The sequence below is a fragment of the Camellia sinensis genome, chromosome 7 (genome assembly GCF_055761805.1).
Source record: "Camellia sinensis isolate YWXY chromosome 7, ASM5576180v1, whole genome shotgun sequence".
Classification (NCBI taxonomy): domain Eukaryota; kingdom Viridiplantae; phylum Streptophyta; class Magnoliopsida; order Ericales; family Theaceae; genus Camellia; species Camellia sinensis.
Genome location: NC_138967.1, coordinates 123,975,272 through 123,986,811, shown reverse-complemented (window position 1 = coordinate 123,986,811; position 11,540 = coordinate 123,975,272). Strand labels below are relative to the sequence as shown.

General features: G+C 33.7%; 1 protein-coding gene across 8 annotated transcripts; it reads left to right on the top strand.

The window, feature by feature from the left end:
- The first annotated feature begins 6,610 nt into the window (after window positions 1-6,610).
- On the top strand, window positions 6,611-11,284 carry LOC145795296 (uncharacterized). 8 transcript variants are annotated; one of them, XR_014335971.1, is made up of 8 exons: window positions 6,614-7,014; window positions 7,532-7,784; window positions 9,225-9,363; window positions 9,832-9,932; window positions 10,187-10,244; window positions 10,320-10,430; window positions 10,595-10,751; window positions 11,031-11,284. XR_014335971.1 is itself a non-coding variant. In XM_082879273.1 (8 exons), the coding sequence occupies exons 5-8, from the start codon at window positions 10,197-10,199 to the stop codon at window positions 11,043-11,045; spliced, it is 312 nt and encodes a 103-aa protein (XP_082735399.1). In that variant the 5' UTR covers window positions 6,614-7,014; window positions 7,532-7,784; window positions 9,225-9,363; window positions 9,832-9,932; window positions 10,187-10,196; the 3' UTR covers window positions 11,046-11,284. The 8 variants fall into 8 exon arrangements, 6 of the variants coding, with proteins under 6 accessions (XP_082735395.1, XP_082735399.1, XP_082735396.1 ...); XM_082879273.1 differs by having other exon boundaries at window positions 10,614-10,751; XM_082879270.1 differs by having other exon boundaries at window positions 6,632-7,384; window positions 10,614-10,751.
- The last annotated feature ends 256 nt before the right edge of the window (window positions 11,285-11,540 follow it).

The window sequence follows — 11,540 nt, the reverse complement described above, 5'->3', positions numbered from 1 at the left end:
ATTGCCCTATTTTCTGTTGTAAAGGAAATGTTTTCAAGAATTGTGATATAACCTGGCATTGCATGGTTTTGGAAAGAGATATAAAAAGTTTTGGCACGAGCATTGCATATGCATTCACCTTATAGCTTTGTTAAGATTCATACACTATGTTAGAGTATCTCTACTGGGTTTTAGCTCACCCTATGTGGAAAACCATTTTTAGGTGCTGATGATATGCCTCTGCCAAAGCCGTAGCTTAGGAGGACTTAGTGCCAAGAGCTTCTTTATTACTATTGTATTTGTTTTTGTACAAGCCTAGGATTTTATTTGTATTGAGTTTCAAACTCACTTTTATTGTAACCAAGTATCGTCTTGGAAATGTGTAGCTAATAGGGCATCATTTTATTTGCTTAACTTTTGTTTCATATTGCTTATTTGTGGCACATGCTCTAGATTCAGGATTTAGACTTGTGAATATATAGTTGCATGTGTTTCCTTTTGTACAATTAAATTATATGAAATGAGAATAATACCATATTCAGAAATATAATCCTATTTAATAATTGTCGTGGGATGATTCTATTGCCGTGGGACGTTACTGTTAGAAATGGTTTTGGGAAAATCTGGAAAAACAAATTTTTTCCTAAACTTTGGTCTAATTTTTAGGTGGGACCCATGCGCCGAATTTCACGGGTCTAAGTGGTAATGCATTATATGCTGCGTTGTGATTCACATGGTATATTTGGTTGCTCAAAACCATTATCGGGTGAATGGGAAATTGAAGTTAAAGTGAGCTCAATGGAAATGGAGTTGTTGGTGGAAATTCCTAAAGGTTTGAATAATGGCTTGTCCCACATTGATTTGGTGGGAAACTTTGAGTGGGTTTATAAGGCTTGGAGTTAGAACTTGGGGTAGGCCCCAAGGAGTACACAAGTTTTGTAGAGAGGAAGGTTATGGGCAAAGTGGGCTAGACCCATTGGACCCAAAATAAACACACGCACGCGCCGTTCGTCCGTCCGAGCTGGGCTCGGCCGGACTTGGGCGCGGGTGCGTGGTGTGAGGTTGGGCTTGTCCGGCCCAATATCTATCTTTTTGGGCCAAAAATATTAGAATTTTATTTTTCTAAAATTAAATTCTAATTTTTTGAATTTGAATTTCGAAAATTAAATTCAAAATTAGGTCCAATTTTTTCCCACCCGAACATAATTCAATCTGTTTAAATTTCAAAAAACCCAGTTGGAATTCTGTACAGGTTGATATCTGTTCGAATTCAAATTTGAACCCAAACAGTACCAATTCAAACCCAACAGGTTCAGTACCTGTTCAATTCAAAATAAAAGGGTGTCAATACATCTATAAATAAGACAAGTCCCTCATTTGATTTTCACTCCAATTTTCGTCCTAAAATCTGCTACTGCTCTCTGCATTTTGCTGCATCTATTTTTCTGTGAGAAAGAGTGTAAAACACTTAGTGTGTTCGTTGTGCGAATAAATTGTAGTGCTGTATTTATTCGTTGTTGATCATTTTATCCTGGGAGATAGACATCCGAAAATCTAAAAACACTGTGGAGAGGACGAATCTGTCTTAAGGACACAATGTCGAACACTAGACCTGATCAGAATATTGTTCAAGAAATTAATCGAGTAAGTTGTTAATTTATTTTCTGGCTTATTATTTATTTAAATTAGATTTTGATTTTGTTTTTGTAACAAAATAAAAATCTGTTTTTATTTATTTATTTTTATTTATTGGTTTGATTTTTGTAATCAAACAAGCTCTCTCCTTTACTATTTTTCTTTTGTATTCCGTTTGTTGTTTAGTACACAAACAAAATTTATTTCATTAAATACAATGAAGATTGTCCAACAGTTACATGTCTCAACCTAGTTGGATAAGTTCTTCAAAAATAATGCTAGTTTTACATTGCTTTGCTTTCTTGTTTGATGTAATCTATTTATACTTCTTGTACTTTGATTTACATCAATAAACTTATTTTTGTTGATAAAAAAACATTATGTTTAATTCACTTTTAAGGGATGAAACAGAAGTATATGGAGGGTTATGAGGCAGAGAGAATACAAATATTTTAAACACTTCTCTTCCCCTTCAAAATTGGGATGAAACAAAAAAGAAAATGACATATTTGTTAATAGTAATATTTTGTAAGATCTAACTAAATATTAACTAACTAAACAAGTGGGAGAATACCTTTCCTCCCTTTCTTTCACTCTCTTCACTAACTTTTTCCTTCTTTCACTCTTCCTCCACTCAATCTAAATGGAGTAGAAAGGAACTAAAACAAGTACACATATTAGTGACCCAAAGGATAAGTATCTGGCCAAGGCTTGTCTTCGATCTATATATGGGTTGGACTGGAGCTGACTGGACAAGTGGACTCACCATGGACTTACTCTAAAAATTTGATATGTTTCATGAAAAAATTAAATTAATTAAATTATCGTAATCACATAATTTTGTTATATTTATATTTTAAAAAAAAAATTATGCAACAGTGATTTGATCGTACTCATATAGTTTCATTATATTTATTTTAAAAAATGTAATTATGATTTGTTCGTACTCAATTTGAATTTTGAATTTATTTAAATTAAATAAAAATAAAAATTTGAATTATTATTTCTCCCTCTAATTTAATCATTATCTTTACTACGAAAGTGAGTGTTCTTTTAAAAATTTTATATTTAACATCACTTTCATATCACGACAAAACTAAAATTATTCTTGTGCATTATTTATGTTGCAACATAATTTTTAAATAATTTTATGTGTTTGTACAAATATATATATATATATATATATATATATATATAATTAAATTAAAATTATAACATATATTTATTAAGATATATTTTATGGAACGATAAAACTATGATTATTCTTCTATATTGTATACTTGGCAATATATATACATATAATTTCATTTATCATGTACACAAATAATTTAATAAAAAATATTACATTTATTTATTTAAATTATAATGTTTAAAATAACTTTATATGTATATTTATATATACATAGAAATAAATAAATTGAAATTTATAAGGGTTCTCGGTTGAAAAATCCAATTTTGCATTTTGTTTGTCCAAAGGTTCAAACACTAATGTATTATGTCCATAAAGACAAGCCTTTGTAAAATGACCAAACTGCCCAAGTATATATATTATTTTCTAAACCAAACCCTAATCAAACCACTCTCTCTCTCTCTCTCTCTCTCTCTCTCTCTCTCTCTCTCTCTCTCTCTCTCTCTCTCTCTCTTTCTCTGTGTGTGTCTCTTCTCACCCCCTCTCCTTCTCCTATATAAGCTCCTCTACCCCTCTCTTTCTTACCACCACTTCCCCCCACCCTCCACTGCTCCACCGTTATCGCTACCACTACCGCCTCTTTCTCTTCTCCACTTTTGTCAACATCGATACCACCACAACCCAAATGCCGCAATCGACCGCGTCTTCTCTGTCGACTACATGGTTGTCGGCTGCTCTCTCCTCTTATGCCTATCTCTCTCTTCTATACACCCATTGCACCACCTCTCTTTATTTAGATTTGGACTTCGCCGTCGTTTGGACTCTGCCGTCGTCTATATGTAGAGAGATCGGCCCATGTGTATATATACATGGGTAACACCAACACTATAACAAATTTTCAGAGAAGATGATGATGATGATGATAGAAGAATTTGCTAAAACTTCTGTATTTATTCATTGACTAAAAACAACTTTAAATAGAACATATCAAAAACAAACTTAGCACATTATATAGAACTGACTTGTCCCATGACTAACAAATTCCTAGACTAATGGAATACTCTTAAAACTTAGGATACCATAACCGACTCCCAAAAGAATAGGACAACTGAAACTTTATTCAACAAATAACAATAATTAAAACAAACTCCTAACACCCTCCCTTAAACTGAATATCTTCTAGACATCATCAGTTTAGAGAAAACAAACTCCAGCTTACACATAACAATGATCTCCTCTTCCCTTAAACAATATCCTTCAACAAACAAATTCCCAACATTTGTTGCCTTAACTTCACAAACACAATTAGCTTGAGAGGCTTGGTGAAAATGTCTATAGCTTGATCTTCACTTTTACAAAAAAATTAATTCAATGATACTATCCTTGCAGAGATCACGCAAGAAATGGTACCTCACATCTATATGCCTGCTCCTCCCATGTAAAAATGGACTTTTGAAAAGCTTGATTGTAGAAGCATTATGACAATAAATCAATGTTGGACCTTCTTGTTGGTAGTAAAGTGCTTCAATTAACCTTCTTAGCTAAATGGCTTGACATGAACTTGATGTTGCTGCAACAAATTCAGCTTCAGTAGTTGATAGAGTCACAATTTGTTTTTTTTTTTTATAACCATGAAACAACCCCGGTCCCCATCATAAACACATGAGCCGAAGTGCTTCTTCTATCATTAGGATCTCCCACATAATCACTATCAGTAAAGCCAACTAGACTTGACCGTGCTCCCTTTTTATAGAAAATACAAAAATCCTTTGTACCTTGTAGGTAACGAAACATTATTTTCACTGCTGAGAGATGAGGCTCTGTTGGATTCTCTATATAGAGGCTGATTAGGTTGACAAAATGCATTATATCTGGCCTGGTTGAAGTCAAATACATCAAACTTCCCACAATTTGTTTATAAAGATTGGCAATCACCTTATTTCCATCTGATTTCTTTACTAGTTTCAAATCTGGTGTTGTTGGGGTTCCAATTGAATTACAATCCTTCATTTGAAACCTATTCAAGACTTCTTAGATGTATTTCTTCTGAGTAATAAAAATCCCAGCTGATGACTATATTACTTCAATACCAAGAAAGTAGTGCATCAACCCCAAATTGGTCATATCAAACTCAGTTATCATAGATTGTTTACAAATATCAAACATGACTTTATCATTACCTGTGTAAATCAAGTCATCCACCTATAAGCACACAATAAGAATTTTTCCACCTTCTCCAAACTTTGTAAAAAGTGTATGCTCATATGGATATTTATGAAAGCCTTCTCTAGCAAAATAAGCATCTATACGACTGTACCAAGCTCTGGATGCTTGTTTCAAACTTTTTGCTCATTTCCTTGCTTCACATACCTGGTAGGTTCATATACACTTCTTGTAATGCACCGTGTAAGAAAGCCGACTTCATGTCTAATTGAAAGGTAGGCCAACCATTTTGTGTAGCAATAGAAAGTACCAACTGGATAGTATCTAATCTTGCAATTGGAGCAAATACCTCTTTGTAATCCACCTCAAACTCTTTCTTGCAATCTTTGGCTACTAAATGTGCTTTGTGCTTGTCCATTTCTCCTTTCTCATTTAACTTAGTTTTGTAGATCCACTTGACATCTATTATCTTATGCTCTATTTGAAGATCTGTCAGCTCCCATGTGTCATTCTTTTCTAGGGGTAAGAAGCGGATATTTTGATCTATCCAAAACGACCAAACCGAACCGATCCACCGCATTTTGGACGGATGCGTGATGACAAGCGGATGGTTGCGCATTGACTTTTTTTTTTAATCTGCCTAGTTTTGACGGATGGTGGATTTGAGGTTCCTTTGGCCGCAACTAAACTGCCCAACCACAAGCACCCCTAGTAATTTGTAACACTTTATATTTTCAATTTGTTTAAATATTCTATTTGTGTTTTCAATTGAAAAACAGTTTAAATATTCTATTGTGTTTCCAATTTATTTTCAATTTGGAAATCCTTTTATCAAATGACAAGTGTTGATATTTGGTATTTTTGTGTAGAAAATATAAGGCTTAATTTTGTCATTAAAAAAAATGAAATTAAATAGTTTTTGAATAAAAAAAAGAGTAATGAAATAGTTTTGATAATGCGTGGTTTCCTTATATGTATTTATTATTAGTATTTGACAATTTACTTGATAATCTTTTGGCTATGTTGAGTTAGATTGTTATCAAAAAAAATATTGACAAGTTGTATTATGTTCAAAATTTGTAAAAGTTTAAACCGCCAAACCGATTCCCATTCATCTACCAATCCGCTCAATTCGCATCCGTCAATCTGACCGACGGATGCAGATTGATTTTTTTCAATCCGGCGGACGGATGGCGGATTGGAGATTCCCCGGTCGCAACCAAACTGCGAACACCCCTATTATTTTCTATGGCATTAATTTCCACATCTATGCCTTTTTGCCACTTTGTTTCTTTGACCGCATCTTGAAATATCACAGGATCACAATATGTAAATATAGCAAAGTGTCACTACTAGAAAATGGGGCTTTTGACACGGAACTTTTTGCAACGGTTTAAAAATCATCACAAAAAGTAAGCTTTTGCAACAGCGAATGAAGCCATTGCAAAACTTTTTGCAACAGACTGATATCCGTTGCAAAAGCTACACATTTGAGACGGATAAAATAATTCGTCACTAATAGTATTTGTTGAGACAGAAAATGGCTGTCGCTAATAAATGAGCAAAAAGACATTATCATTAGTGATGAAAACAAATTACCCGTCGCAAAAGGGTCCATCAATTGTGACAGATGTTAAACCGTGACAAAAAAAAAAAAAAATTTTAAAACGACGTAGTTTTATGTCCCTCACAAATAATACAAGCCCTAACCCTAACTATCTCTTCCTGCCATTGGCGTTGCCTCACTCCGCCATCCTCCCACCGGTGTCGCCCTCGCAAAGCAAACAAGCAAGCAGCAACTTCTCGAAATCTCCAGAGGGTACTGGTGCTGTGAACTCTCAAGATTCTACTTTCATTCGATTCTTGATCTGAGTCGTCTTGTTCGGTGATCTAATCAAATCAAGCAGAAATGGCATTAGCGTTCGATGAGTTTGGGAGACCGTTCATAACAATAAAGGAGCAAGAGCAGAAGACGAGGCTCAGAGGTCTCGATGCTCAGAAAGCCAACATTTCCGCCGGAAAAGCCGTTGCTCGCATCCTCCGCACCTCTCTCGGCACCAAGGGTATGGACAAGATGCTCCAGAGCCCCGACGGCGAACTCACCATCAGTATGTCTATACACATACGTTTCATCTTACTTTGTTTTTAACTTGTCAAATGATCGGCTAGGGTTTTTTAATTTAATACATTTAGGGTTTTTTTGGTCCTTGATCTGTTTGTTTTGTGTTATCTATTTGAAGTTTACTTATGGATCTAGGGCAAGGAAAGCGAAAAAGGTGTATTATGATTCGTCAACTTGAGTATTAATTTGTTTTGGTTTTTGTTAGAGAATATGTTTAGGATGCACAGTTAGGTGAAGTGTTCTACTGAGTTTTGTGGGTATGAGTGCAAAAATTGAATTAAGAAAGTTTTGATTATTGTACATTTTCAATGTCATCAAAGATGCTTTCAAGATCACACTGATTGTCTGCACCTGAGGTGAGTTCTCGTTGATTCACTCGAATTTGTTCAATTTTTATCATTCTGATCGCTGTAAAGAGTGTAATTTTAATTTGTATTTTGGTCAATTGACGCTTGTTTTATAGCAATTTATAAGTTTGGAGTGTTCTTGTTATGTTTCTTTAGGGGAAGGGGAAGAGACCCAAAAGGCAGCCAAGAGTACTACTCCGAAGCTACAAAAACTCAAATCAATTTCAACACTAGTCCCATAGAAGAACCCAATACCAACCCAATTTTCAAATTTGAAATCTGGGTTCTTTATCTCATTTCAATCAATCAATCAGTCTTCAATGTGTGTATATATATATATACACATGTACAGGGCATTAGTCCAAGACTACCTCAAGACTTAGATCTTTCATTCTCTCTCTTTCATCAGGTGACTTAGCCTACCTGTTTCTCTTATGTTTTTCTTTTTGTTTCTTGTTTATTTATGCCTCTTGTGATTGTAACATACAAAAATTTCAAGTCCTAATTGGGTTCTCCAAAGAAATTTTCTTTGAATCACATCTGGGTATTTGCTGAATTTTGCTTCTGTTGATTATAGATTGCATGTTGTTCAGATCATTGTCAATGTGTTGTTGCTTTCTCAGCCGTGTGTTTAAAGTCCTAATTGGGTTTTTTTCAGACAAATCTTTTTTGAATCTCTTCTGGGTATTTGCTGAATTTTGATTCTTTTGATCGTAAATTGCATGTGTTTCAGATCATTGTCAATGTGTTGTTGTTTTCTCAGCTATGTGTTTGATTTCTTCAAACTTCCCATGAGTTGTCTTGTTGTTTACCCCTTTTTTTTTCTTTATTTGGGTTTTGCATTCTACTATATGTGAGCTGATAAATTAATTCTAGAAAATTTTGCAAATAGGGTGCTGTGAACTTCACTCCCGTGGGTATACCTAGATGGAGTATGGTTAAAACGAAATCTATATTTAATTTGGGCCTGTTTGCTTAGTGCTTCTAATTTTTTGGTTAAGTCAATATAATAAGAAAACAATTTTCTCATGATTGGTCAGTGAGTCCTAATGATACGCTAGAAGGATCATGGATTGAGCTAGCACATTTTATTTTATTTTATTGATGAGGGGAACTTATTATATAGCTGTAAATGGTGATGATAAATAACAAAAAGTAGAAATGTTATTGGTGAATCTCTGGTTCTTTTTCTGATATAATAATACAAAAAAAAAAAAAAAAAAAGTAAGGGTTGGTTTGGGATGTTCTAAAAACGTGCACTTTTTGATTTATTGGCTTATATGGGTTGGGTTTGGGTTGGGTTTGTGATGTGTTAGAGAGGTGATGTGATTTAAATAAGATGATGTGACTTAAATAGGATAGTGACTTTTTGACTTTTTGTATTATTTAGGTTATGCCAAACTTGGATATTTAAATCTTTTCCTTTCAGGGAAAGCTGTTCTCAGATTCTGAATCTATACAGTCAAGAGTTGAGGCTACAACGCTTCTTAAGCAATTGGATTTCCCGATTTGTGTTAAAACTATTTTTAGGTTTTGTCAATCAAACTTATTTATTACTTGCTTTACATGTTTTATTCTTTTAAGGAAGCTAGTCATTTTGTCCGTCACTGTATTACAAAATAGCCTTAATAAATATTGCTAAATAGTAAAAGTGAAAATGATAATTCTACATGTCATTAAGTTGGAAACTTTATTTCTTACAAATTTTAGGGTTTGTGGGCCAAATATTAGAATTCTGTTTGTTCACTCAAATTATTTGGAATGCAATTATATTCAGAAAGATTAAACAACCATGCTTGGACTGATGTGTTGATGCATACACCATGACAGTTTGGCCATGTATTGACAGCTTGACAGCTTGAAGGAAAAACTCCTTGAAAGAGTAGAACAAGCTTGATTCTAGAGAAGTAAGCAATGCTTCATTGGATCATGATGGACCTTTTAAAAAAGGAAATTACCCTGACTCAGTTCCTTCTGCTACTTCTGAGGTATGTGAACACAAAATGGCATTATATTTGTTTTTTATATGGGTATCTTCTTGGAAGTTTCTATATAAGGGTGCAATTGAGGTTAGTAGTTGAACACCACAAGCTTTGTCGGCTTCTACCAACTTAGAAGCTCTTAATTGTATTGGAACACTACTCGATTAAATTTAAATTTATTGTACTATTGTATGGTATCAAACCACTCCTAGCCGTTAGTGCAATTTGAATGAGATGAACTCTGTTTGAATTTCTAACTGTGCTTGTATGACGCATTAATAAAAAGAACTTAATTTCGGAAATAGGAGCTAACTGGTATTGTTGTTCTGCCAATTTTTTTTTCCCCTGAAGCATGTACTCTTTCTTGTTAGTTCTTATAGCAAGTGCCCATGTTAGATTTGTTGTTTACTTTTTTAAATCCTGTAGTTAGTTTTTGCACAATAACCATTGCTTATCTACTATTTTTTGTGTCAGGCTTCTACTCGGGAATTTGTGGATGTTGTCTTTGCTTATTGGGTAATATTTCCTGATTCAGAGCAGCAACTAATCAATCTTGCACAAGACCTTGTTACCAGGTATGAGTTTAAATAATTTTTCAGGTAAAGAAGTTAAAGTGTGGTTTACACACATCTTCACTCCTAGTGGCTTAAAAAATTTAACTCCACTCAGCTGATAATAGACACCTGTTGTACTTGATTGTGCTTTTCATTATGCCGAAAATCAAATAACAGGTTCAGTTTTTTCCCTGCTGTATTTTTGTACAATCACGTAACAGTATAGCTAACCTTGAGGATTCTCTTTCTTTGTTTGGCTCTGTGGGATTTTGCAGTGACGCTTTGATGGAACAAATTAAAGCATTGGCCTATTGTCACCCAGACAAACTCTATGTAGGTCTATTTTTTTTTTTTTTGCGTTAGTTATTTTGTTAAATTGGCAGTTCTCATTGTTCATGTATTAAGCAGATGGAGACAACTGGAGGTAAAAACAAGGGCTACTGTGCAGAGATGATTGTTGTTACTTATTGCCGAAATAGGAAAGACATAGATGACAAGTCAAAGTTTCGGATCCTTCTTGTAAGTTTGTGTCTCTTAATGCAGTAAGATTGCATTTGAATTGTTATTAGTTATTTCCTTTTAAAATCATATTAAATTAGTTGAGTGTAACCTGCATACCTCATTTAATTTGATGTCTAGTTTGTAGAATATCTCAGATTGGTAATTGCTGGTGTGTTTGACAGATAATTACTTGTCTTCCAGAGTTTTGGGCAGCATGGAAGGGAGCTCATTACATCTGAGCTTGCATTAAGGATACTCTCCATCTTGAGTGGAGAGCAATTTCCACCCAACATGGATCCAATTTCTTTAAACGACACGTTTGAGAGGCTTGTGATAAAGGTAACCTTTAATCTTTTCGCTAGATCCTTCCCTGCTTGCTTTAACCTCTTTTTTTTTTTTTTGTTAAATAAAATGTAGTGTAGATGATTATAGATATGTGCGTCTATATCAGTAAACAAGTGTTATATGTATAATTCACATTCAATATAGTGCCTACTTTTGAGTCCAATGTGGGCTCACTCATGAAAACTATAAAAATGCCTGCAACTTTAAACTGATGAGACTGGCTTTTTAATTTTCTGATCTTCTTAAATAATTTTTTTTTTTTCCTTTTTGCAGATGCTATCCTTTTGAGTACGTGATGATATCTTCGCATATCGATATTGGAGCTCACTATTGATACTAAAACAAGCAATAATATATATGTTTTTTTTTTGTACTGTCGATATTTTTGTTTTGTTTTAGATACAAATTTGAGTTCTTGAATTATCAAAAATTATTAGTATTGTTGAAGGATGTTTTATATATTTTTGTAAGGAATGTTTGGTTAACACTGTATTGTTGCATGGTACTTATATATTATTATTCGTATATATGATTTTGTGAATGTGAATGTCAATGTGTGTGGATGTGGATGTGGATGTGTTTTATTTGAGAAAATATTGATAATTTGTATAGGGAATGAATTAATAAAATAAATATTTATTTTATAAAAATTATTTTGCGACCGTAATAAACCGTCGCTAATGTTATCATCATTTTCTAGCATTTTATTAGCGACGGGTTAATCTGTCTTATATACATATTAGTGCCATCTTTAGCAACAGTTTCAACTATCGCAAATACATT